The sequence below is a fragment of the Podarcis raffonei genome, chromosome 9, assembly GCF_027172205.1.
Source record: "Podarcis raffonei isolate rPodRaf1 chromosome 9, rPodRaf1.pri, whole genome shotgun sequence".
Lineage (NCBI taxonomy): Eukaryota > Metazoa > Chordata > Lepidosauria > Squamata > Lacertidae > Podarcis > Podarcis raffonei.
In genome coordinates, this window is record NC_070610.1 from 71057112 (window position 1) to 71081966 (window position 24855).

The 24855-nt window shown below is 41.4% G+C and overlaps 1 protein-coding gene across 1 annotated transcript in view; it reads left to right on the forward strand.

Moving 5' to 3' along the window:
- MOB1B (MOB kinase activator 1B) overlaps positions 1-24855 on the forward strand; it is a 35617-nt gene that overhangs the window by 5795 nt on the left and 4967 nt on the right. Inside the window, exons 2-6 of the mRNA XM_053404404.1 lie at positions 14686-14852; positions 19410-19503; positions 22038-22171; positions 23212-23375; positions 24595-24678. Coding sequence (XP_053260379.1) covers positions 14686-14852; positions 19410-19503; positions 22038-22171; positions 23212-23375; positions 24595-24672 — 637 coding nt within the window. The 3' untranslated portion in view covers positions 24673-24678. The remainder of the gene's footprint in view (positions 1-14685; positions 14853-19409; positions 19504-22037; positions 22172-23211; positions 23376-24594; positions 24679-24855) is intronic.

Below are 24855 nucleotides of genomic sequence, written 5' to 3' on the forward strand. Positions count from 1 at the left end.
AACCTTGCTCTTGCTATGTGGTCTTGACTTTGCTACCACTCAGTGGATTTGTAACTGGCTGACTGACCGAACCCAAAGGGTGCTCATCAATGGTTCCTCTTCATCCTAGAGAAGAGTGACTAGTGGGGTGCCACAGGGTTCTGTCTTGGGCCCGGTCTTATTCAACATCTTTATCAACGACTTGGATGATGGACTCAGGGGCATCCTGATCAAATTTGCAGATGACACCAAACTGGGAGGGGTGGCTAACACCCCAGAGGACAGGATCACACTTCAAAACGACCTTGACAGATTAGAGAACTGGGCCAAAACAAACAAGATGAATTTTAACAGGGAGAAATGTAAAGTATTGCACTTGGGCAAAAAAAATGAGAGGCACAAATACAAGATGGGTGACACCTGGCTTGAGAGCACTACATGTGAAAAGGATCTAGGAGTCTTGGTTGACCACAAACTAGACATGAGCCAACAGTGTGACGCGGCAGCTAAAAAAGCCAATGCAATTCTGGGCTGCATCAATAGGAGTATAGCATCTAGATCAAGGGAAGTAATAGTGCCACTGTATTCTGCTCTGGTCAGACCTCACCTGGAGTACTGTGTCCAGTTCTGGGCACCACAGTTCAAGAAGGACACTGACAAACTGGAACGTGTCCAGAGGAGGGCAACCAAAATGGTAAAAGGCCTGGAAAGGAACGGCTAAGGGAGCTGGGCATGTTTAGCCTGGAGAAGAGGAGTTAAGGGGTGATATGATAGCCATGTTCAAATATATAAAAGGATGTCACATAGAGGAGGGAGAAAGGTTGTTTTCTGCTGCTCCAGAGAAGCGGACACGGAGCAATGGATCCAAACTACAAGAAAGAAGATTCCACCTAAACATTAGGAAGAACTTCCTGACAGTAAGAGCTGTTCGACAGTGGAATTTGCTGCCAAGGAGCGTGGTGGAGTCTCCTTCTTTGGAGGTCTTTAAGCAAAGGCTTGACAACCATATGTCAGGAGTGCTCTGATGGTGTTTCCTGCTTGGCAGGGGGTTGGACTCAATGGCCCTTGTGGTCTCTTCCAACTCTATGATTCTATGATTCTAACCTTTCAACTATGTAAGCCTCAGTGAAAAGCACCAGCATGGGCAGAACTAAGCTTATTTGCCCAAAACCTGTTTAATATATCTAGATAAAATGTACCTGTAGGAGTGACACTGATTTTTTTGTTAATTTCTGCATCATCTTTAGGAAGCCTCCAAGATTATAGATTATTTAAATATACATTTTTAAAAATAAAACTCTACTGCCCCTATTTTCTCTTAAGGCCTAGGTCTTTGCATTAAACAAATTTGTATGATACGGACATTAAGATGGATTCAGATTCTTATATTATTATTGCTGTTTTTTTACTGCAGAGACACAATCCCCCCCCCCCAACTATGGAAACACATTTTTCTTGTATAGTATGTTTTGGACTTCCAGCAAACTGCAGACATTTACTCACTGAACAGAGAGGTCAAATGCACATCACACACTCTTAAGATTACACAAGTGTGAGATGCTATGGGAAAACTCTTGTCAGATTCTTCTCTCATTTTGCCTTGTATGTGGCTACATGTTATGCCATTCATATACCTTTTCAGACTCCCTTTGGTGCTGCTTGGAAGCACATGCTCTTACATGCAGGAACTCATGCTTCTGTGCAAGCTTGTTAACTGGATATTTTATGCTTGCTTTTGAATCTGTTAATTGCCCCAAGCCTTTAGAACTGTGTATCCTGTGCTACATAACCCCCCCTTCTGATCTCCTCCTTTTGTACAATATTGATTTGAAGGCTTTTAAAAAAATCTAGAATAGAATGGGCTTATTGTAACTATAAGCCCTTTGAGTACCCCATGGTGTGCCTTTTTAATGTAAAAGATAATAGCTAGCCTACTTGCCTCCTTTTTTTATCAAGCTATCCCACGGGAGACTTGTCAAGCACTTTTAAAATTATATACATGGAAGAAGCTGTAAATGGCCTCTATGTGATGGCTCATCCATGTTGTTGCAAAATTGCCCATGTTGTTGCAAAGTCATCACATTGGGCATCATGTAATTATTCTGCAAAGCTGCCATAGAATGTGGAAGGATATGAAGTGTCAAAGATGCATATCTACATCAGTAGAATAATATCCACCCCCAGGGCAGCAGGGACAGAGAAGCCACAGGATGGAGGCTGTTTTCATCTTTCTCTGTGCCTTCTTAGCATTTAGCATGCCAAAGGTATGCACTTAATCAACAATGGTAATGTATAGGCCATGTTGACAAGCTGAGCTGATGTCTTTCCTAATGGTTCAGAGTAAGCATCACTTTCTACAGTATGCTACCCCTGTGTGGGGGCGGGGGCGGGCGGGGAGACACCTTATGCGATTTATTTCATATTTAATGGTGCACATGTTTTTCATCCCCTAATTGTCTAGGAAGACTCTTATAGAATGCATTTCTAAGACAGTAAAATATATATTTGTAATTATTCCCCAAATACAGCTTTTTCTTTTCTCTCGCTGTACAGTGGATGCTCGGGTTGCGAACATGATCTTTGCAGGATGCACGTCCACAACCCGCATTATCCGCAACTTGCAGCGGTGCGTCTGCGCATGTGTGGGTTGCGATTCGGCGCTTCTGCGCAAAGAGCGATTTAGTGCTTTTGCACATGTGCAACCACCGAAACCCGGAAGTAACCTGTTCTGGTACTTCCAGGTTTCGGCGGTCTGTAACCCAAAAAAACGCAACCTGAAGCGTCTGTAACCCGAGGTATGACTGTATCTGAATGTTAGTCTTAGACACACCCACCCACCCACCTACCTACCCACCCACCAGCCCCATCTCTGTCACTGAGAACAAATACTGCTAGTCTTAGATTTTAGTGAATTGTTAACCCTGAGTGAACAGAGGTCAAGTTTTCTGCTTGGGGATTTGTTTACTTTTCTCCTTGGGGAAATATTTCTCACCATAGAGTTGTCACCAGTTATTTGGAATCAGTATGTGAAACTTCCCATGTCTCCTCACCTCTTTGGTCCTATAGACGTCTTAGCCCTCCTGCCACGCCAGCACCCATTCCCAGCAAACATTTCTGTTTTATCGACTTTGGAGAGCGGTGCATTGATTTATTTGCTTTTTCCCGTGTTTTCAACAAAAGGCTGTTGAGTCAGAATGTGTGCGCAGAATTTCTGTAGGCAGAAAGATTCTCACAAATCAGAAGTTGCCTTATCTTTGGCAAACAGTGAAGTCTCTGATGAAAGGTTATAGGCTGGGGGTACAGAACCTCTTGAGCCAGACATCCTGGAAAGTGAAGTCAAATGGGCCTTAGAAAGCACTGCAAATAACAAGGCCAGTGGAAGTGATGGTATTCCAGCTGAACTATTTAAAATTTTAAAAGATGATGCTGTTAAGGTGCTACACTCAATATGCCAGCAAATTTGGAAAACTCAGCAGTGGCCAGAAGATTGGAGAAGATCAGTCTACATCCCAATCCCAAAGAAGGGCAGTGCCAAAGAATGCTCCAACTACCGCACAATTGCACTCATTTCACACGCTAGCAAGGTTATGCTTAAAATTCTACAAGGAAGGCTCAAACAGTATGTGGATCGAGAACTCCCAGAAGTGCAAGCTGGATTTGGAAGAGGCAGAGGAACCAGAGACCAAATTGCAAACATGCGCTGGATTATGGAGAAAGCTAGAGAGTTCCAGAAAGACATCTACTTCTGCTTCATTGACTATGCAAAAGCCTTTGACTGTGTCGACCACAGCAAACTGTGGCAAGTTCTTAAAGAAATGGGAGTGCCTGATCACCTCATCTGTCTCCTGAGAAATCTCTATGTGGGACAAGAAGCTACAGTTAGAACTGGATATGGAACAACTGATTGGTTCAAAATTGGGAAAGGCGTACGACAAGGCTGTATTTTGTCTCCCTGCTTATTTAATTTATACGCAGAATACATCATGCGAAAGGCTGGGCTGGATGAATCCCAAGCTGGAATTAAGATTGCCGGAAGAAATATCAACAACCTCAGATATGCAGATGACACAACCTTGATGGCAGAAAGTGAGGAGGAATTAAAGAACCTTTTAATGAGGGTGAAAGAGGAGAGCGCAAAATATGGTCTGAGGCTCAACATCAAAAAAACGAAGATCATGGCCACTGGTCCCATCACCTCCTGGCAAATAGAAGGGGAAGAAATGGAGGCAGTGAGAGATTTTACTTTCTTGGGCTCCATGATCACTGCAGATGGTGACAGCAGCCACGAAATTAAAAGACGCCTGCTTCTTGGGAGAAAAGCAATGACAAACCTAGACAGCATCTTAAAAAGCAGAGACGTCACCTTGCCAACAAAGGTCCGTATAGTTAAAGCCATGGTTTTCCCAGTAGTGATGTATGGAAGTGAGAGCTGGACCATAAAGAAGGCTGATCGCCGAAGAATTGATGCTTTTGAATTATGGTGCTGGAGAAGACTCTTGAGAGTCCCATGGACTGCAAGAAGATCAAACGCATCCATTCTGAAGGAAATCAGCCCTGAATGCTCACTGGAAGGACAGATCGTGAAGCTGAGGCTCCAGTACTTTGGCCACCTCATGAGAAGAGAAGACTCCCTGGAGAAGACACTGATGCTGGGAAAGATGGAGGGCACAAGGAGAAGGGGGCGACAGAGGATGAGATGGCTGGATAGTGTTCTCGAAGCCACAAACATGAGTCTGACCAAACTGCGGGAGGTAGTGGAGGACAGAGGTGCCTGGCGTGCTCTGGTCCATGGGGTCACGAAGAGTCGGACACGACTAAACGACTAAACAACAACAACAACAACAACAGAACCCTTTTGGCTACATGGGCCAGATCCTTATGAGGATCTGCCTCGTGGGTCAAATTTGGCAGGTGGGCCACCCACGAACCTTTTCACTCCAATCTTAAAGGGGGTAGGGGCAACCTCCCACTTCTTTTTGAAGTAACGAGGATGGCAATTGGTAGGTAGGTGGGCAGAGATTCAGGGAATTGTCATTGTGGACTAAGTTAAATTCCCTCACTTGATTTTCCTTACCCCTGCTATAGAGAAGTCATTGCCAATTGGGGGCAGGGCTGCAGGTAACATTCAGATTTTAAAGAACAGTATGCACCACCTTTTTATATTGGTAGCCTTGTGTAATGGTTCTAGGGGTTGCTCGTGCGTAAATTGGCGCCACACCTGGCTGGGTTGCCTGAATGAACCCTTTCTGTCCGGACAGCCACTCGCCCGTGGCTGTCTCAATCGCTGGCAGAATCCGTCAGTGGGTGTTTCTTGAACTTCTTCCAGCAAAGAAGCTCTTTGACGCCTAGTCTCCTCCTACTCTCCCTGTGCGGAAGCCTTCTGCGCAGGGAGGGTGTGGGCAGCGGAGGACCCGTGCTCTCCCCGCTGGTCCCCGGCGAGGAGTCATGGAGCCACCTCGCCGATTCCCCCATCTGCCCCCCTTCTCCACTGGTGCTACGCTGATTTCCTTCCCCAGAAGATGAGCTGCTTCTCTCCGCTCTCTGGAATCGCTCTATAGCCCTCCCTCTCCCTCTGGCTCCGATGGCAGTTCCCTGACACCTTGTTTCTAGTGATAGCCAGAGGTTTCTTCCAAGTTGATGGGAGAAACAAAGAGCATTGGAAAGTATTCCAGGATTGTCTGCTTAAATATAACAATTTGATCATTTTGGAAATCATATCCCCAGGCATCTTCTTGAAGAAGAATGCGATTGTCCAGGCTACCATGGTAGTCCGTTAATAGGCATAGATGTATGTCCAAATTCTAGTTTTGATTGAGCTTTGGTAATTAATTCTCTACCAGTCTATAAAAGTAGAATAATAATGCCCTGCTCACCTGGAAGCTCAAAGGGTTAGTGAGATTAAAATAAAGCAATACTTTGCACAGTGAAAGAGCTACAGAAATGAAGAAAATAATAAGTTGGTTAAAACACTAAACGTGAATTATTTTTGTCATTGGAAGAATTTCTTTCTCCTTTTGAACGTTTTTAGCCAACATTTGATCTCCGGTAAATTAGTTGCTCGGAATTCTTCCTTATTGGACATAAAAAGGAAAGCTGTATAGATCATGCTACTTTTGCCTCCAAAAGGACCCAGTTATTCCTTTCACCCTTGTGTAAGAGCTAGAAATACTTTTTGCAGAACAAACCTAACTATGTTTTCCTGAACATCTGGGGAAGGTAGATATTTTCCAGTCCTTGGAACAGCAATCTGGGATGTCCAGAAGAGGAAATCTGGGATGAAGAGGAAGATGAAGAGGAAATTTTTGAAAAATTAGTTTTGTCGCTCTTTGTCTTCCTTAATAATTGGCAGGTTTCATCTTATGCCGTAGCTTTTAAGAACATCATAATTCACAAGTGCAGTTTTACTTGAAGTCTGCTGTAACATCTGTTTTTCTGTTCTAACATTTTCATCTTGTGTTTGGCTTTAGAAGTTTAGGGATTTGCCCCAGGCTGGCAGATTCGCTTTCTGTGTGTTCCTCTTTTTGAAAGCTGTCAGAAACCATAGAGACTAATAAAGCATGAAAAACTTAAATAGAAATTCTCCATTTACCCTGAGTGCATTAACTTCTCTAGAAGTTAATATTGTCACAATGTATAAATTCTTCTGCATTCCTTTTCAAATGATTTACATTTTGTTGTATAATTCCTAAATCACATATGCAGCTTGTGCAGACATAATGTTGACTCCCTCTTAATTGCAATTAAGAAATCAGGTGCCGTTCTTGAGAATGCATGTTCCCTTCTCAGGATGGCATACTTTCCTGTTCCCTTACATTAACTATGGTTTCCATGCAATACTGGTCTGAAACCAGCTGTAAAAGGTGATCTGGTTAAACAGGGTTCTTGGTTAGTCTTGGCAGCACGTGGTGTTATTCTGGAATATCTTGGTGTTATTCTGGAATAACTGAGTTTGGGGCCAGTCGGGTTTGTGTTAGATGGCCAATTCAACAATTTCATGCCATCCATTTTTAAACCCTTTCTTTGCTGCAACTTAAGAATTATGAAATTCATTGCTGTATAGAAAGCTGCTTTACAGAGTCAGGCTATTGCTTAATCTAGTACACTATTGCATGGTCTGACTGGGAGTTTTAACCAGCCCTACCTGGAGAAATACTACTACTACTACTACTACTACTACTACTACTACTGATGATGATGATGATGATGCCCCACCCATCTGACTAGGTTGTCGCAGCCACTCTGAGCTGCTTCCAACAAAATATAAAAACACGGTAAGACATACATCAGCATTATAAACTCCCCTCGTGGTTTGAACCTTGGACTTTCTGCACGGAAGGCAGGCGAATGCTTCGCCACTGAATTATGTGTGGTTATGTACAGTGCTTGCCCCCTTTCACTCCTTTGGGCTCTGGCAACCTGTCGCCAATCCTTCCCTCCTATCCCCATGGCCTTTACGCACACCACTTACCTGGTTTTATAAATTGTTACTACCCATGAGAGCGGCCCCCCCATCCATATTCAGAGGCAAAATGACTGCTAGAGACATATAGTGGTGGTGGTGGGGGGTGATAATAGGAAATATCCAAGCAGAACATCTTGCTAACTATGGCTGGAGACAAGAGTGCTGGGATTGATAGAGCAACACTTTCTTATGATGAAATTTGCATATGTGGACCAACCTTGTTGCCTAGCTGGAAACTGTGGGTAGGTAGTTATTAGAAAATCAGATTACTAAGGTGTTTTTTAATGTAGGCTATCTTTACTCTTAAGCACTGCAAAGCAAGAAGTACTTAGCTGCTATGAATACTACAAATTAACCAGCTCTCAACAAGCCTTTGCTCAAAGGGTATTTTTCTAGTGAATTTTCATTGAATTTTCAAGGTAATCTAACTAACTTTGGCTTGTTACTTTATCACTTGCTGCCAGCTGACTCTGAATTTAGAGTACAAACATGCATTAGAAGAGCTTGCATAAATCTAGCTTCTACTTTTTACTACTTTGTCCACATTCAGTTTCCCATACATCAGAATTTTGGCTACTTATCCAGCCGTTAAAGCCTAAGGGCAAAAGATTCTTGTCAAGGTCCACAGTGTATATAATACCTGGGAAACCCAGTGGAATTATCAATTAGCTGGGCTTACTGTGCACCTGTGCCTTTTGCAGCACTACGGTGAAGCTGGCTAGCGTTTCATTAGCATATTTTTGATGCTGTAGCTAAGACAATGGAAGAAGGGTCTGTATAAAATAATAAGTTTGCATCTCTTCAGAGAATTGTCATCTTCTGGGTGGAGGGAAAGCGAAGTGTGGGCTAAGAAACTGAGCTCACAGCAGATGGCTGGAAAGTAGTGGCACATTTGTTCTTCAATATAAAAATTATTTTAGTGGGAGTCGTTCATAAATAGGTTGTAAGGTCCATTTTTGCATTGATCAATGCATCTGAGTTCCTTTGCAAAATCTTTATCTTAACAGCAAATACAGTTCTCTAGTTCTGGCAAGGTACCATGAAACATTAAGATGTTTCAGATGTAATACCAAATTATAGGTTGGTATTACTTAAAATATATGTACAAGTGAAGCCATATGCTCATGTACTCCCTTTTTCCCTTGGGCTCAAAAAACACACAACTTACCCTTTAACGTAAACTGTACAGTAGTTGGTTATTACATCTCAGCTGTCTGCTCTTGCTCTTTAAACAAGGAATTGTGTATATTCCACCTTTCCTCCAAAGACCTCAAAGTGGCATACATGGTTCTCTACCGTTCCCCCATATTTTTTCCTAAACAACAATCCTGCGATTCTAAGGTGGGTTAGTTTGAGAGGTGGATCATGATTTCTAGATAACCCTGTCTTTAATAACTCTGTTCTATTTACAAGCACAATAACAAATTATGTTTAATAACTGAGGAATCTCAGTGGCAATAGCAACAGCCTTTTGCAGAAATTTAACGTAAGTTCATGATTAGACTACTTAGAATGCAGTCCTAAACACATCACAAGGAAGTAACACAGCAGGACTTGCTTCTGAATAAGCAAACATAAGATTGCGCTGTTAGCATCTTCTTGTAAAAATGCATTGATATTTTAAAGTGTCATGAAGAGTCTGCCCTACTTCCTTAATTCTTTGTATTGCTTCTGCTTTGAGATAATACCCTGTTGTTCTGTGTCTGAATGTGTCGACTTCATCTTCACTGGCCACTCAACCCTTTCCTTATCTTTGCAGTTATTTCCTTCTTCCTGGCTGTTTGTTTTGTCTCTTTCCTCTTTGCACCCCCTTTTTATAGGGTGCTACCCTTGTGTTTAAATAGTCTTACGTTCCTTCCTTCGAGATCATTCAGTGTTTATGTTCTCTGTGTCAATGCAGTGAATGAATTTTGAACTATTCAGGTCACATTCACACCATACTTTTAAAACACATTTAAAGCACCACAATTCCCAGCACCTTGAACAAACTATAGTTCAAGATTTGTTTGGAGGAAACAATGTGCTTTAAACGTATGGTGTGGATGTGACTTGAGGACAGTGTATTTTGCTGAATAGGGAAGGTGTCTTATGTTCCTTAAGACTCTTAGTGTTTTGTCATGATAATTTATATAACATTCTTTAATGCACTAGTTCTTGTTTATTTTCAGCTATATCATTATTTTTGGTATTTTCTTTTTGAGGAGCAAGCTACTCTTGTTGCATGAAGTCAGTGAACAAAGCTACCCTCCTTTGCTTCATGTTTGATGGTGTGATATTTATAGCTGTGTTGTGCTGTGGTAAGAGAGAATGTGCTAAAAATATGCATACAGTAAAATATTAGAGTATTCAGTTGGATTCCTAAGACCGGATTGTGCTTGGCAAAAGAGACCCTTCACAAAAGCAAAGAAAGATTTAGAGCTTAGGCTTCCTTTGGCTGGTTTGTTTAGTTTATTCAAACACTGCTGAATAGTTCCCAGCAACTTCTGCCGCATTTGCATGTTCTGCTGATTTTCAGTGTGATGTCTTCTGGGGTGTGAAGGCTCATCAACGTGAGAGGAAGAGACATTGTTAGGAATAAATTAATATTTCCACGTTGTCAATGAGGTACATGGTATTCAGCTAGCATCTTACTTCACTTCAAGAAAACGACTTGCATATAATGAACAGTAGCAACACTAAGGTATTTATTTCAGAGTAGCCCTTTGCCCTACTGCAGTGACTATTGTATCCTTGCCTATTTTATTGTGTTTTTAATATATTGTAAGCAGCCTCAGGGGACACAGGTGGCGCTGTGGGTTAAACCACAGAGCCTAGGACTTGCCGATCAGAAGGTCGGCGGTTCGAATCCCCGCAATGGGGTGAGCTTCCGTTGTTTGGTCCCAGCTCCTGCCAACCTAGTGGTTTGAAAGCACAAAGTGCAAGTAGATAAATAGGTACCGCTCCAGCGGGAAGGTAAACGGCGTTTCCGTGCGCTGCTCTGGTTTGCCAGAAGCGGCTTAGTCATGCTGGCCACATGACCCGGAAGCTGTCTGCGGACAAACGCCGGCTCCCTCGGCCAATAAAGCGAGATGAGCGCCGCAACCCCAGAGTGGGTCACGACTGGACCTAATGGTCAGGGGTCCCTTTACCTTTACCTTTAAGCAGCCTCAAAACTTTGGGTAGTGGTTGGGGTATAAATACTCTCAAATAATAGTAATAAAATAAGAAATGAGACTTCAGTATGACTAAAAAATAAGAAAAAATAATTGAGATGGGAATTTTAATGTGGAAGGAAAGTTTGCTGATATATTGAATCCCATATTAATATATGGGAAAACTAGTGGCAAACTGAAGTAAAGCACTAAATCAGGCTTCTTCAACCTCGGCCCTCCAGATGTTTTTGGCCTACAGCTCCCATGATTCCTGGCTAGCAGGAACAGTGGTTAGGGATGATGGGAATTGTAGTCTCAAAACATTTGGAGGGCCGAGGCTGAGGAAGCCTGCACTAAATTGTAGGAGTAGGAGTAGTAGTAGTAGTGGTGGTGGTGGTGGTGGTGGTGGTAGATTAACTATGGTTAGCAGAATAATAGAGTACAAGATCACTGCCTTGATTAAACTGATTATAAAGTAACAGATTAAGAACTGGTAATCATGGCAGGTTTCAAAGATAGAACAATATTTTAATTTTTTTTACCCACTCACTGATTAATAATATTAGTCCCTCAAGAACAATTAACAAGGGGGTTGTAGGTTGCTATGGTATTTAAAGGAAAATTTTAAATACTTCATTGCATCTGTTTTGTTGAATCTGTTCCTAATAAGGTTCAGAAAAGATTAGTCAAAATATTGAAGGTGTTGGAGCATCTTTCTTGTAAGAGAAAGGTTAAAGAAAAATGACTAAGTTGGAGTAAGGGGAGATGAATGATTTACACATGTGTGAATGGCATGTAGAAAGTGAATAGATTATGTTTTTCTGAAAGTGTTGCCCAGATTCAGGGCACACTTCCAAAATTTATAACGTAATATGGAATTTTCTGCTACAAGATGTAATGATAGCACTGACTTAGATGGCCTGACTAATTCATGGGTGATGTACAAGGCCCCATCCACTCTGGATTTGTGTAGGGTTCACTCCATAGCCTTTTCTTCTCCCAAAGATATCCCACATGGCAGCAGGGGTTTAGGATCAGAGCTTTTCTTCTAGATGGGCTCCCTTCCCAAGTTGATGAGCCCCATCTGCCCATCACTTCCCTGTACAGTACATACAGAAAACACCTTCTTGACCATTGGACCCACTATTGGTCTTGTCCACTCAATCCACCGGAGCTTGTCTTCACACACAGGGGAAGCCACTAATTCATTGAGCATCTGAGACCCATCGGCTACCCTCACTTCTTTAGCTGGCCAGTTGAAGCAGTTTCCCAGGGTGTGGCTGCTGTCACCTGCTGATAGCTTCTAGGAGCCACAGTTGAGAGCTGAGTGCAAGGTGAGGACAAAATGTGGGCAAACTATCCCAGACGGAGCACATTGTGTACCCCATCAGAGGTAACCCCCCCTCCCCTAACACCCTAATATCACCTATGCTCCTGCAGTCTAGGCAACAGCTATAGCATTCAGCTGGCGGTCTGGAAAGTGTCCTGAAGAAAACAAATTACAATTTTTGTTACTCATAGGAAATGTAGGGCCTACAGCATCCTAACCATTTTTTCTCGCATGCATTGCTGTGATCACTTTTTGTTTTTTTTAAAAACCCCACAGCATCTTCTGTACTACATTGCCATCACTGTACAAAGTTCAAAGAGTAAGGCTCTAGAGAACTACTCTGTGGTTGGTTGTCCTTCAATTATGTCCCTTTCTTAGATGTCTGAGCTTGCTGGAAGTATTGCAAGACTTTCGTGGATGGGGTAGCCTTTAATACCCCGAATTATGCATGAGTAGGTGTGCTGAATGATCTTTTTTAACACACATACACAGCCCTTGCTAAAAATGAATATACAGTTTTTTTCTTTTATGAAGCTTGAGAGGAAGAGGGGTAGAAATGTAAATAAACCATTTACCCCAAGGCAACTTTGGGTTCAGTATGCTAATGATTAAACCTAGCTACGACATCAGGTGTTCAATTTTCTTTTTAAAAGAAGGATGAACTCATAGGATTTTGAAATATTTTTCAGATCTGCATAGGGCTAGCTCCTAAAACTCAGAATCCCCTTCCATTTCTGAAGACAGTCAATATTGTATGTTTACAGAGGACTGTGCACATAACACAGTGTGTGTGTGTTATAAGCAAACCACAATGACACGTTTCCTTCCTTCCTTCTCCTTCCTTTAAGATTAGCGGATCAAAAAGTGTAAAAGGCATTGTGTGTAGAAGGTATTTGGGGTATCGCAAATGGCACCAGCACAGGCCTTCCCTGTTGCCGACAGGGCCGCCTCCTCATTGATTTAAATTAATTAGGATTAACTTCAGTCCTGAAGTCCTGAACTTCCACTGCTTTGCGGCTATCGTCATTCATGAGAAAGGCTTTGGGAGTAAACCCTGACTAAAAATCCATCCCCACTGCCTTGTGGGACATCTCTGGGAGAAGGGAAGGCTAAGGAGTAAACCCTGCACAAATCCAGAATGATGGGTTGTTATTCAGTTAATTGTCTCCCAGTATGATAATTTTAATGCATTTCCCCCCTGCTCTTCTATTGTTTTTTGCCTGTTTTTATTATGCATGTCTAGTTTTAACTAAATCACCATGGAAATATTCACTGAAGGGCAGTATACTAATTTATTACACAAATTCATTAACTAAATAGTGCATTCTCCAGAGCACTGGAGAAAAGTGTCTCTGAAGATATAAAAAACATACAGCCTGATTAAAGATTTTGGAACAAGACAAACCATGCCTCAGGTGACTCCGTCAACGCCATTGACTTGTTCCTTTCTGTCTGTCCAATGCTATGTGTTTGCTTAATTCATTGTGTTTGCTTTGCTAAGGGGATTAGTTGTGTCAAATTTCACTGCTCGGGTAACCTATGCTGAAGTCCCAAAAACAAACTCATTAAAGCTTGTGCCTCTATATTTTTGGTGACACAAACTAGATCACTTCTTTCAAAGTTGCATAACTTGCATGTATGTTACGGTTGTTCAGGAGGATCAGAAGGGAATGTTGGAAAAATATCTTCATTAGAATTTACTTCTTAGTTAATTAATTTACCTGATCCCCTGAAAAGGTGTTAGTAGGTTCAGTAGACTTTAGGGTTCCTCTGATTTAGTTGACAACATATTGGACTTCCTATTCTACCACCTAAAGATTTCTGAGTAAATTGTACTCCTTGACCAAAAAGAAAGACGCTTACTATTTTTATCCCTGCCTTCCCGCCATATTGGAACCAACATGTTCAGAATAGAATTTTTAAAAAATTAACCTTTTGCATTTGAACCTTTGTCAAAACAATTGTTCAAAGTTTAGTTGTTCTTGTATGCCTTTCAGTATGTTGCTGTTCTGTGGTTAAACTGTGGTTAACACAGGGCACCTTGAATGTTACTGTTTCTTGAGTATGTAGATGTATTCCTCTACATCTTTGAAGAAATGGGTCCAAAGAGGACTAAAATAGAAGGGAGAGATATTTGAAAGGAAATGTTATATGAGTAGCTCAATACAGAAGGTAGTCAGATAGTATTGCACTGATGGATCACTAGCCAATTTCCAGTGGACCTCTGTACACTTGCTGGTTGCTGAGATTTGTAAAAAAAGAATCTTGACTTTCATGTAAACTTTCACTTGAACTAGCAACACACTTCTTATATTTTTACACAAGAGTACAGATTCAAGATCACTTAACCTAGATTAATTATGGCTTCACTGTTAAGAGATCCTGCATAATCTTCCTTCCTTTGTAAATTTAAGGGCTGCATGTGAATGGCAGGATTTGTGTAGACCTTTCCACTTGATCAGTGTTCTAGATGGAATTGCAACATGGAGAAGTAGCTCCTATGCTGGCTATTTGACTGTGTGACGGAAGTTTATGTCATCTGTGTTTTTGCTAATCTCATGGATTTCCCCCCCTTTTGTGGTATGTCATAAGGGTGTACATAATGTTTCCAAGCATGCAACAGATTAGTCACACAGCCATCTTATATTTTGTGGGGAGGGGAGAAGACATTCTAACTCATAAGAATTTTAGTGTAAGATTAGGGGATCATTCTGTGAACCTGTCTCTCTCTTTCCCCAGTACACAAGATTTTCTGAAACCAAAACATTTCCCTCCTTTTGCAGTGGTAGCCGCTCTTCTAAAACTTTTAAACCAAAGAAGAATATTCCAGAAGGCTCTCACCAATATGAGCTGCTGAAACATGCAGAGGCCACTCTTGGAAGTGGCAACCTACGGATGGCTGTTATGCTGCCTGAGGGTGAAGATCTAAATGAATGGGTTGCAGTGAACAGTAAGTAACATGACCTTTCCCCCCGTATGCCTTTTAAGCATTAATATTGTGACTGATAAAGCTGGGGGGGGGGTAGGGGAGGCATGAGAGATTTGACATTCATTCCCCTGGGAGGGTAATGGTTAAATTTATTTCTGCAGACTTACCTCCGGAAATCACTCTTTTTAGAATGGTTGAATGTGCCATGATGTAACTGCAGCCAGTAGGATGTAGTGGTTTGAATGTTCGAATAGAGCCTGGGAGGTCAGGGTTCAAATCCCCACTGGGCTCCCTGGCTGACCTTGGGCCAGTTAGTGTCTCTCAGCCTAATATCAGCCTCGCAGGGTTGTTGGGGGGATTAAAGGGCAAGCAGGAGAACTATGTATGCCACCTTGAGCTCCTTGGAGGAAAAAAAGGTGGGATATAAATTAATAAATTAATTCTATAGGACAGGTGGTAAGCAAATCAAAACTAGAGTCGGTAGGTTAGAAGAAATTGTGTACATGGGATACTACACATGTACTACACATGGGATACTACTACATGTACTGTCCGCTACTGACTGTTTACAGGGGTATACCAATGTAGGAGAAAGCAATAGTGAACTAAACCAACCCACCTTAGCTCTCATGCATGCTTGGAGGACTTGGGACAGAGGCAAGTTCTTACTTTTCGGGTTCCCAGAAAATAAGACGGAAAGGAAAACTCCAAGCAGCACAAGAGAGACCCCTGTTGTTTCTTCCATTCGTTGACAGCACAGATCTGGCAAGGTGATCTATATACTCTCAAGTGTACTCTTACCAGGAGGTCAGAAGCACTCACTATAGTGAGGTGGCAAGTAGGTTTGTAGATGCACAGTTTGTGACTCACCAATTTGAATGCAACTCACCAGGGACTGGGTAAACTTTCTGGGTTTTCCCCTTGTCTGGAACTGCACAAAGGGGAAGCAATTGGAGGCCCTAGCAAGCTGCAGCAAATGGCTAATTGTCTCTGTCCAACTTGATGGATCACAAATTCTCTAGGTCGGATACGGTACCAGCTGTGGTCCGTCTGTTCTTTGAGCAGAAGAACTGGATTTTACAGTGTTGTTTATCACATGTGGCTGCAGAAGTGTTTGGGGCTCGAAGACTTGCCATGTTCCCTGGGGATTTTCCATACTGGTTTCTTTAAATTTCAGCTGTTCTTCTTGAGAGAAATGTCACCACTGTTTTTAGCAAACATTGAAAGCTGATAAAAGCCTAGTAAGTTCGACTCCCCCAGATTCCATCTACAGCTGTTTTGCTGTACAGACATGTCCTCCCACAGCTGAATTAAGACATCAGTTGTTAAAATATGATGATTATTTATTGAATTTATATACCGCCCTATACCTGGAGGTCTCAGGGTAGTTTACAGAATAAAATCAAAATATAAAACCACAAAATACATAATGAAAATAAAAACAACAACCCAGTTACCTCCACCCACATTTTAAAAGGGCATAGGGTGTCAATCAAAGCAACCAAAGGCCTGGTTAAGAAGGAACATTTTTGGCTGGCGCCTAAACGTATACATTATAATGAAGGCGCCAGGCAAACTTCCCTGGGGAGAGCATTCTACAGACAGTCTTTTGTTTTTGTGGAAAATATTGTGTAAAAAAATCTAGATGGAAAACTTTGAATGAATAACTGCATCTTGGGATAAAGGATTGAGCTATGGTTTGGGAAGACCCTGGTTTGACTCTTGCCTCTGCCATAAACTCAATAGGTGGTCTTAGGCAAGCTCTGCTCTCATGTTCTGCTCTCAACCTCAACTGCCTGCCCCTCTAGCTGCAGTTTGGAGGTAATAATACCAACCTTTCTTAAAGTGTCCTTTATAAGGACTGCAAGATTATGGTCCAGTTAACACATAATCCAGTTAAAACATAACACAGAATAAAATTGCCAGTATCATAATGCCCTTATACGAGCACAGCTGTGTGAAAATAAATAAAAAATTCAGAACATAGGAACTTTTAATTCCCGTGTTCCTTGACTGGAATTGAAGGGCATGGAAGGATCTGTCAGTCTTGCTGAATGGAGGAGGCCATGATCTCAATAGCAGTTTAATGACAGTGACATTGAAATTGTCATAATTTGACTTCCCAGACATCACCCAATTAGATTGTGGAAGGCCACAAATCCTTTTGTGCTGCTGCTCTGTCTGCAGCCAAACTAAAACAAGACAAATTGCACAGCTGTTCCTGGTTACAAGGCCAATCTTCAAATACAAGTCTGTAAATGGCATCTTGAAAGAAGGGTGCTCTGCATTTTTCAGGATTTGGAGTAGGGCAATCTATGTAGTAATAGATTTGGTATTATACAGGGCAGGGGAGTGCAACCATGTTGCTTTTTAATAGCTTAGTGGCTTTTGACACCATGGTATCCTAGTGGGCCAACTCTCTGGGTTGGCAGTAGGAGGTCCTGTGCTTTGGTGGTTCCAGCCTTATTTATAGGGCTAGATTCAGAATAGTATTGGGTGACTGTACCTCAGCACCTTAGCAGTTATTCTTTGGAGTGCCACAGGGTTCAATCTTGTCCCCAATGTTGTTTAACATCTATGTGGAGCCATTGGCAGTGACCATGCCGCTCTACTTCTCTGTGACATCTGAGTCAAGTGTGGACGTGCAGGTCCTGGATCAGTGCATGGATCTGGTGGGATGGGTGAGGGTCTACAAGTTGTAACTGAATCCTGACGGGTTCAAGTGACCATGGTAGCTAGGATACCTTTTACCAGCTTCAGCTAGTGTGTCAGCTGCACACATTTCAGGACAGGATAGCATGGTGCAAGCACGCCATGTTTCGATAGCCTCAATATTTTGCTACCATAGCATGGTGTATGAAGAACTGTCCTTAAGGTTGATTTGGAAGCTGCAGAATGCAGCAGCAAAGCTGAAGAAAAGGGAGACCAACCATGAGTATATAACATCACTTTTGAAAGAACTGCACCAGCTGCCAGTTTGCTCCCAAGCTAAGTTTAAGGCCTTAAAAAAATTCAGACCTAGGTACATAAAGAAATGCATTCTCCCACATAAATCTGCTCATAGACTGAGATATTTGGATGAAGTCTGCTTGGTCAAGTTAGTGACAACGGACTGTTTCTGTCATGGGACACAGTTTATGGAATCATCCCCCCTTTATTAAGGCTTTGCACAACTTCGTTAAGTTTCTGATGCATCCAGACATTTGCTGGTTCTCAATGCCACCCTTTTAGTATAATTTGGCTGGTTTTGTTGTGATTTTTGTATTCTGCAGTATTTTAATATAATGTTTTATGCAAACCAGTTCAAAAGCATAACAGTGTGAATAGATAAATAGGTGCAGAGGGAAGGTAAATGGCGTTTCCATGTGCTCTGGCACTCATGGTGTTTTGTGTGCCAGAAGTAGTTTAGTCATGTTGGCCACATGACTCGGAAGAGTTGTCTGCAGACAAACACTGTCTCCCTCGGCCTAAAAGCGAGATGAGCACCACACCCCATAGTTGAATTTGACTGGACTTCACCGTCCAGAGGTCCTTTACCTTTTATGAGAGACATGTTTGTATTGTTGTGAGTCTCCCTGGCATTACTGATGAAGATATAGAAATGTTATAAATAAATGATAAAGCAGTCAACAGAAGGAACTTTGCCTTCTTAGCATTGCTTTGGTAGACATACTGCTCAATAACACCAGGGGATAAACTCCAGACAGAGATCCTGATACCATAGACAAGGAACGACCAAGCAAGAGATGTAAAGGTAGTGTCAGGGAACTGACATCAAGGATCAACGGAGAGGGAAGTCGCTCCGAGGATGCAGGGGAGGGAACCAGCAAGGAGAGAGGGAGAGCTTCCGCTGGGGAAGGAAACCAAGGTGACACCAGGAAGAAAGGGGAGGCTGAGAGTACTTCGGAGGGAAGGCTCCGAGACTCTGCCAGTGAGACCAGTGGGGAGAGCGCAGGACCTCCGCTTGGCACGCCTACTCTGCGCAGAAGGCTTCCGCGCAGAGAAGCTAGGCGGAGATTGGCGGTCAAGGAATTTTTATGTTGGAAGAAGTTCAGGAAACACCCACTGACGGATTCTAGCAGTGATTAAGACAGTCGCGTTTGCAAGGCGCTGTCAAACCAGGGAAAGTTTGAGCTATAGAACCTGCTTGGAGCAGTTTGGAGCTTTACGCATGAGCAACACCATATCCCATTACAGGTAGCAAAGCATGTTAAGAGATGAGGTAGACACTGAGCCACTGACGGATGTGTGCTTAACAGTTGTAGATGGTCTGACTCGATAAGGATCCTATTTCACTGGAAGGAATGGAAAGCCAGGGGATTGCATATTTGTACTTTCACCACTTTTAACAAACATAGATTATATAGTTTCAAAACCATTTTAGTACACTTATCTTGTTATGTGAGTCTTTCTGGAGGTCTTAGTCTGCTTTCTGACCGGCATTTCCTTTGTATAGTAACATATTAAACACAGCAGAGTACTTTTGCTGAGAAGCTGTGTGGATGGTCTAGCTTGCAACTGAAAGCACACACTTTTTATCTGCCAAATTGAAATTGTTCCTATTTTTTATATATACAGCTGTGGACTTCTTCAACCAGATCAACATGCTTTATGGGACAATTACAGACTTCTGCACAGAAGAGAGCTGCCCAGTGATGTCTGCAGGTCCAAAGTAAGAATGCTAGTTATGCGACTTTGAAACTATGAAACATAAAGTATTTGCTGTTTTTCATTTTTAATTGGGTTTTAAACAATGATAATTGCTACTCTTAGTAAGTTAAAAACCTGAAATTTTATTTACAAAAAACTAAAGTTCTGTGTTGCATATTTTTGCTTTTAGCCCGATCGAATTCTTTACAGATTTGTTTGGGGGGTCAATGAAAGTGTAAGTGAGAGCAGAACAGGAGGAATTTAATAGTCCTGAAGGCCATGATCTGACCTTAAACTGCTGAATTGCAAATACTGCCTGCATGCTTTTCATCTCTACAACCCTGACAACTGGAAACCCTTTTTTATTTTAAAAATGATAGTGATTAACTCCGATTCCCAGCTAGATAATCCCTTTTCCACAACTACAACTTCTTCAACACCACACTTGCCTGAAGCTTGGTAACTGGGATTAAGCAATACCATCTAGTGGGGTGGATTGGCTCAGGGTCCTCTATTTGCTGTCTCTTATGCTAAGCAGTGTTGTTAAGACAGGAGAGGACCATTAAATATACGTGTCTGTATAGGTCCCCCCCCTCCGGGTTTTGTTTCCCCTTCACATACATATATACATACATACATATATAGTTGCTTTGTCCTTTTAGTTCTACTGACGCATCTGGAAATAGCATGATCTGTCTCTGTTTCTTAATATATCTTGACGACTGGTTGAATCAGAGTTGTTTGGATGCAGGGTTTTATTTTCAGTACAAAAACCTTGATTAAAGGACTTTTCTGATCTCTTCCAAATTTATTAGCTGGCAAAAGCCTAACATGGTTAAAAATGAAGGCGGATACGTAAATCTTTTACTCACAGACCTGTTATTACACTGGCACCGTTTGCAATAAGAGGCAAATGGTTGCCTCTTATTCACTACAATTAAGCAGCTGTTTTTCTTGGGTTAGCTATTCAGATGCCATGTGCAAGCATAACATTTCACTATCAGTTGCTTTCCTTAATTATTGTGTCTGAAAGCCACTGTTTAGAGAAAAGAATGGCCACAAGCCAGGATATGTAACTGGTTTGAAGTGGGTGTGCAGACCTTGGTTAATACTGTAATCTTATGCACACATAACTTGGAAGTAAACTGCACTTGAACTTACAAGGTGCAAAACAGGCTTTACTGGTCTCTCTTTACGTACAATTTGGTTGTCTAACAGTTGCAGATTTGACAACCCTGATGTACGCTATGGGATTTGATGGCTCCTCCTAACCATTTCAACTCCCCTGACAACTGGTCTGTCTCCAGCCCAAAATGTTCCACATGTTCTGAAGCCAGTTTCTGGCATTCATTCAGATCTTCCTATTTTGTTCAGCTGATAGATTTCTGAAAATTTTAAATGGGTGAATATAGGTGCGAGGTACCAGTTTCCAAAGTGGCCCTCCATGCTGAATATCGATGCAATACAGAAGAAAGTGGCTTTAGCATTTATTGTTTTACTCGGTTCTTGTGGAATACATAACTGTTTTAAGGGATTTTTTTCAAATTTTGCTTGCATATCGTTACTGCATTGGCTCAAAAGAAGCCAATTCATAGTTTCCTACCGTAAGATCAAAGAGTTCTGAAAACATTGCTTAATTACAGTGTTCTGGTTCATAGATACATTGAAGCTCTCTCCATGGGTGTCTTGTGTTTGATTTGTTACACTGTTGCTTGCTATCCTGGAAATGTGTGCTGAGCTGAAATACAGTACTGTAGTTTCACTCCAAACAAGAGAAAGAGAAAATTTGACGGAGCTGTGCATAATATTAAGATTATCAAAAAGAAGGCTGTTTAAGGAGGCTGTGGAAGGGATCAGAGACCAGGTTCTGGAATAATTAAGGTTCATGGCTGAATGTTTTCTGTTTTACTATTCCACTTAATGTGTCATTTGCATCAGTTAAGCTATATGCAATACTGTACCATAATTTTAAATCCAATGCTGTTAAAGTATAAAACTAGACTGTCAGCTTTAGATTAAAAAGGAGTAGAACATGAATGAGTGTGTTTAATGCACGTGTTACTTAGCTTCAAAAGTTCTGGAATTAAAAAGCATTTCATGAGCTAAGAGCATGGCTGTATCGGGGAAGAACTTGCCTCTGGCTTGAGATACTATGAGGTTTGGGGCATTGTAACATGGTTAGAACGATAATTCTCCTTGAACCATAGTGCCTGCTGGTTGTAGGGATAGCTTTGCAAAATGCCAATTATGTCACGTCTTATATAGTGATACCATAATCACTCTAATTCTCATGTGTGTATATTTGGATGCCAGCCAACTGGTTCTCAGTGCCCGGGGGGAATTTGTTCGTGTGCTAATCACTTTTGAAACCGAGGAGACTTGTGTATGGTGAAGGGGTTAAAAGAGAGAAAAATTCTCTTGAGCATCTCCAGGCCCTTGGGCACACCTGAAGCAGGCCTTTATATCCCAATGTTACAAAAACAAAAATTCGTTTGTTTAGTGTGTACAGTCCTAGATTTATTTAAAGGGATGTCTTTTAACCCTGTTTCATTCCAGATACGAGTACCACTGGGCAGATGGGACAAACATAAAGAAGCCAATCAAGTGTTCAGCACCAAAGTACATTGATTACCTTATGACATGGGTTCAGGACCAGCTGGATGATGAGACACTCTTTCCATCCAAAATAGGTAATTTTAAAATTAGTATATTGCCGCTATATAAGAGCTGGATGATTTAATTTGCAAACTGTGAACATCTATGCTGCTTCAAAAGGAATAGGAGAAAACAAAAGCTTTTAACCTGAGGGAAACTAACATAAGATTTTGAAAATATATGTAACCATCTTAAGCAGCAGTTGTTCAATATTAATTAATTTTTTACAAGATTTAATTTTAAGACTCCGCGACTGGACCTAACAGTCAGGGGTACCTTTACCTTTATGTAGACCAGAACATACCTAATTTCTAGCAGTCCTTAATTAAAAAGAAGAGTGATCTTTGAAAATAAGCAATTAAATGTTTCTCTGCTTATGGATGCTTCCCTTAGGGTGATTTCTGTGCTAGTGTAGTATTGCATTTTTGTTCACTTCTGCACAATTCATTTGTTGGTTTATAAAAATTACAGTTTTAAACTTAAAATTTTAAATCAGTGCAAGATACAGTTACCGCATGTCTTTAAAAAACACGCTTGTTGAATAGTTCTGGTTGTGTTTTTGATTACTGCTGGAAAAACGCTTGCATAGATGGTACTTTTCCAATATTTGTGGTTCTCAGTCCAGATGCATGGGCTGTTTAAACATGTGCTGCTCCCTGCCCATTCATGGGATGACAAGAACTCTGTATTCCTTGTGAGTGGCTTCTTATGCTTTCTGCATGGGTCATGTATTGTGCTACAGCTTATGCACTGAAGCAAGAAGCCACTATCTAGATGAGTCTTGAGCATGATAGCAGCGGGGGGTTGTATCTAATGAACCTGTCTCATCAGCACAAAGGCTGCTTCTACTTGTGCAACAGAACTTTCCCTTCCTCTTCTCTCTCCCCCTCCCACCCCCAACCTACTCTGGATGCTTAGGGGAAACCCCAGAACAGATCTAGGGGCGAAGAGAGGGGAAGTTCTGTTTTGCAAGTGGACATAGTTGTGTGAACAGGATGGTTTTGTTGGATACAACCCTGCATTCTTTGTAGGGCTTGAATGTAAACACTTGGACGTTTGCTTTGTTGATTTCTAGGTGTTCCTTTCCCAAAGAACTTCATGTCGGTAGCTAAAACGATCCTAAAGCGTCTCTTCAGAGTTTATGCTCACATCTACCACCAGCACTTTGATCCAGTCATTCAGCTGCAAGAAGAGGCACATCTCAACACATCCTTCAAGCACTTTATCTTTTTTGTTCAGGTATCTAGGCATGGGGTACTATGACTTAATATTTCCCTGCAAGATGGAGCGTGGGCTCGCATTCTCTTTTGAGTTTTCTGTTGCTTATTGCAGTAACTAGGGATCCTTGTATTCTTCAGCACATTTGACGTTTCTCTCCAACATGATTCTAATGTTGTCTGCTGTGCCCTATTCCCAATTAAGTTCTATGTCATGCCGTGAAGTATTATTGGGAGAAAAGGTTTGGAGCTATTTATTTATTTGAAAGACTTATATACTCTATCTTAATCAACCAGAAAATCAAAGGAGGTTCTATAAAATATAAAGCATTAATCTAAAAATACCAACAGAATTAAACATTTAAAAACAAGCTGACTTTTTTTTTTTAAAAAAAATAGGTAAATAGAATTAGTAGTCTTAAAACAAATAAACCTAGTAAAATTACATGTTTGGGTAGGCTTGCCTAACGAAAAAGTTTTTAGCAGGTTCCAAAAACTGTACAGTAAAGCCACCAGCCAAATATTTTCTTTTGTGATCTCCTTAATGTGACATGAATGGTGAATATGCATAACCAGAAACCTCTGTGCACTTTAACTGGATATTTAAAAATATGCATAAGTGATTATCTGATTACTGTAAAAGCAGTTCCTCTAGGATTATATATCCCATTTGGAAATGCTGAAATCCTTCTGTGTGGAATGGAAATTAGTCCTATCACAGATTGCATGGCAGACTTCTACTGTTAGAGGTGTTTGGTAGCATTTGGTCACCAACCTAGAATTAAAAATATTGCTGGATTTCTTCATGTGCCATGTGTAGTCCCACATATAGATTCTGCACCTAAGTAGTGCAGGTTCATGAATATTCTAGAGTTCTAACTGGGACACTGGTGATCCTCTCACATATCAACAAGAGGCAAGTGAACATGCCTAGAGAAGTGAAATGAGAGCCTCACTTGGTTCTCTTCTGATCTCTGCAATAGCAGCAATGCTCTCTGTGGAATCTCCCCACAATGAACTTTAATATCTGTCCTTCTCGGGTGCGGATCTTTCTTTTAGTCTTAGTTTCGGTGTGCCTTGCCATCATCTTTGTTCTTCCTAAAAGCTGTGTTGACTGCTTTTACTTCCAGCGTAAGGTAATTGTGTTTTCAGTTACATAGGGTAAAATAATGCTGTTGATAACTAATGGATATCCTGCTAAATATTGAACTGAATTGTTGGTCTTTTTCTGCCTTCCACAGGAATTTAACCTTATAGACAGAAGAGAACTTGCTCCACTTCAAGAATTGATTGAAAAACTCACTTCAAAGGACAGATAAGCAGAAGTGAATTTGTGCAAATCACTTGTTTGGTTTAAGCAGGCATGTGGTGTTTTAGGGATTTGAGCTGCAATCCTCTGCACACTGATTAAGATCCATAGAACTTACTCCTGAGCAAGCGTGTGAAGAGGCTTGCAGCCTTTTAAATTTTTGTTTATGTTTTTAGAAAGAAAAGGAAACCTG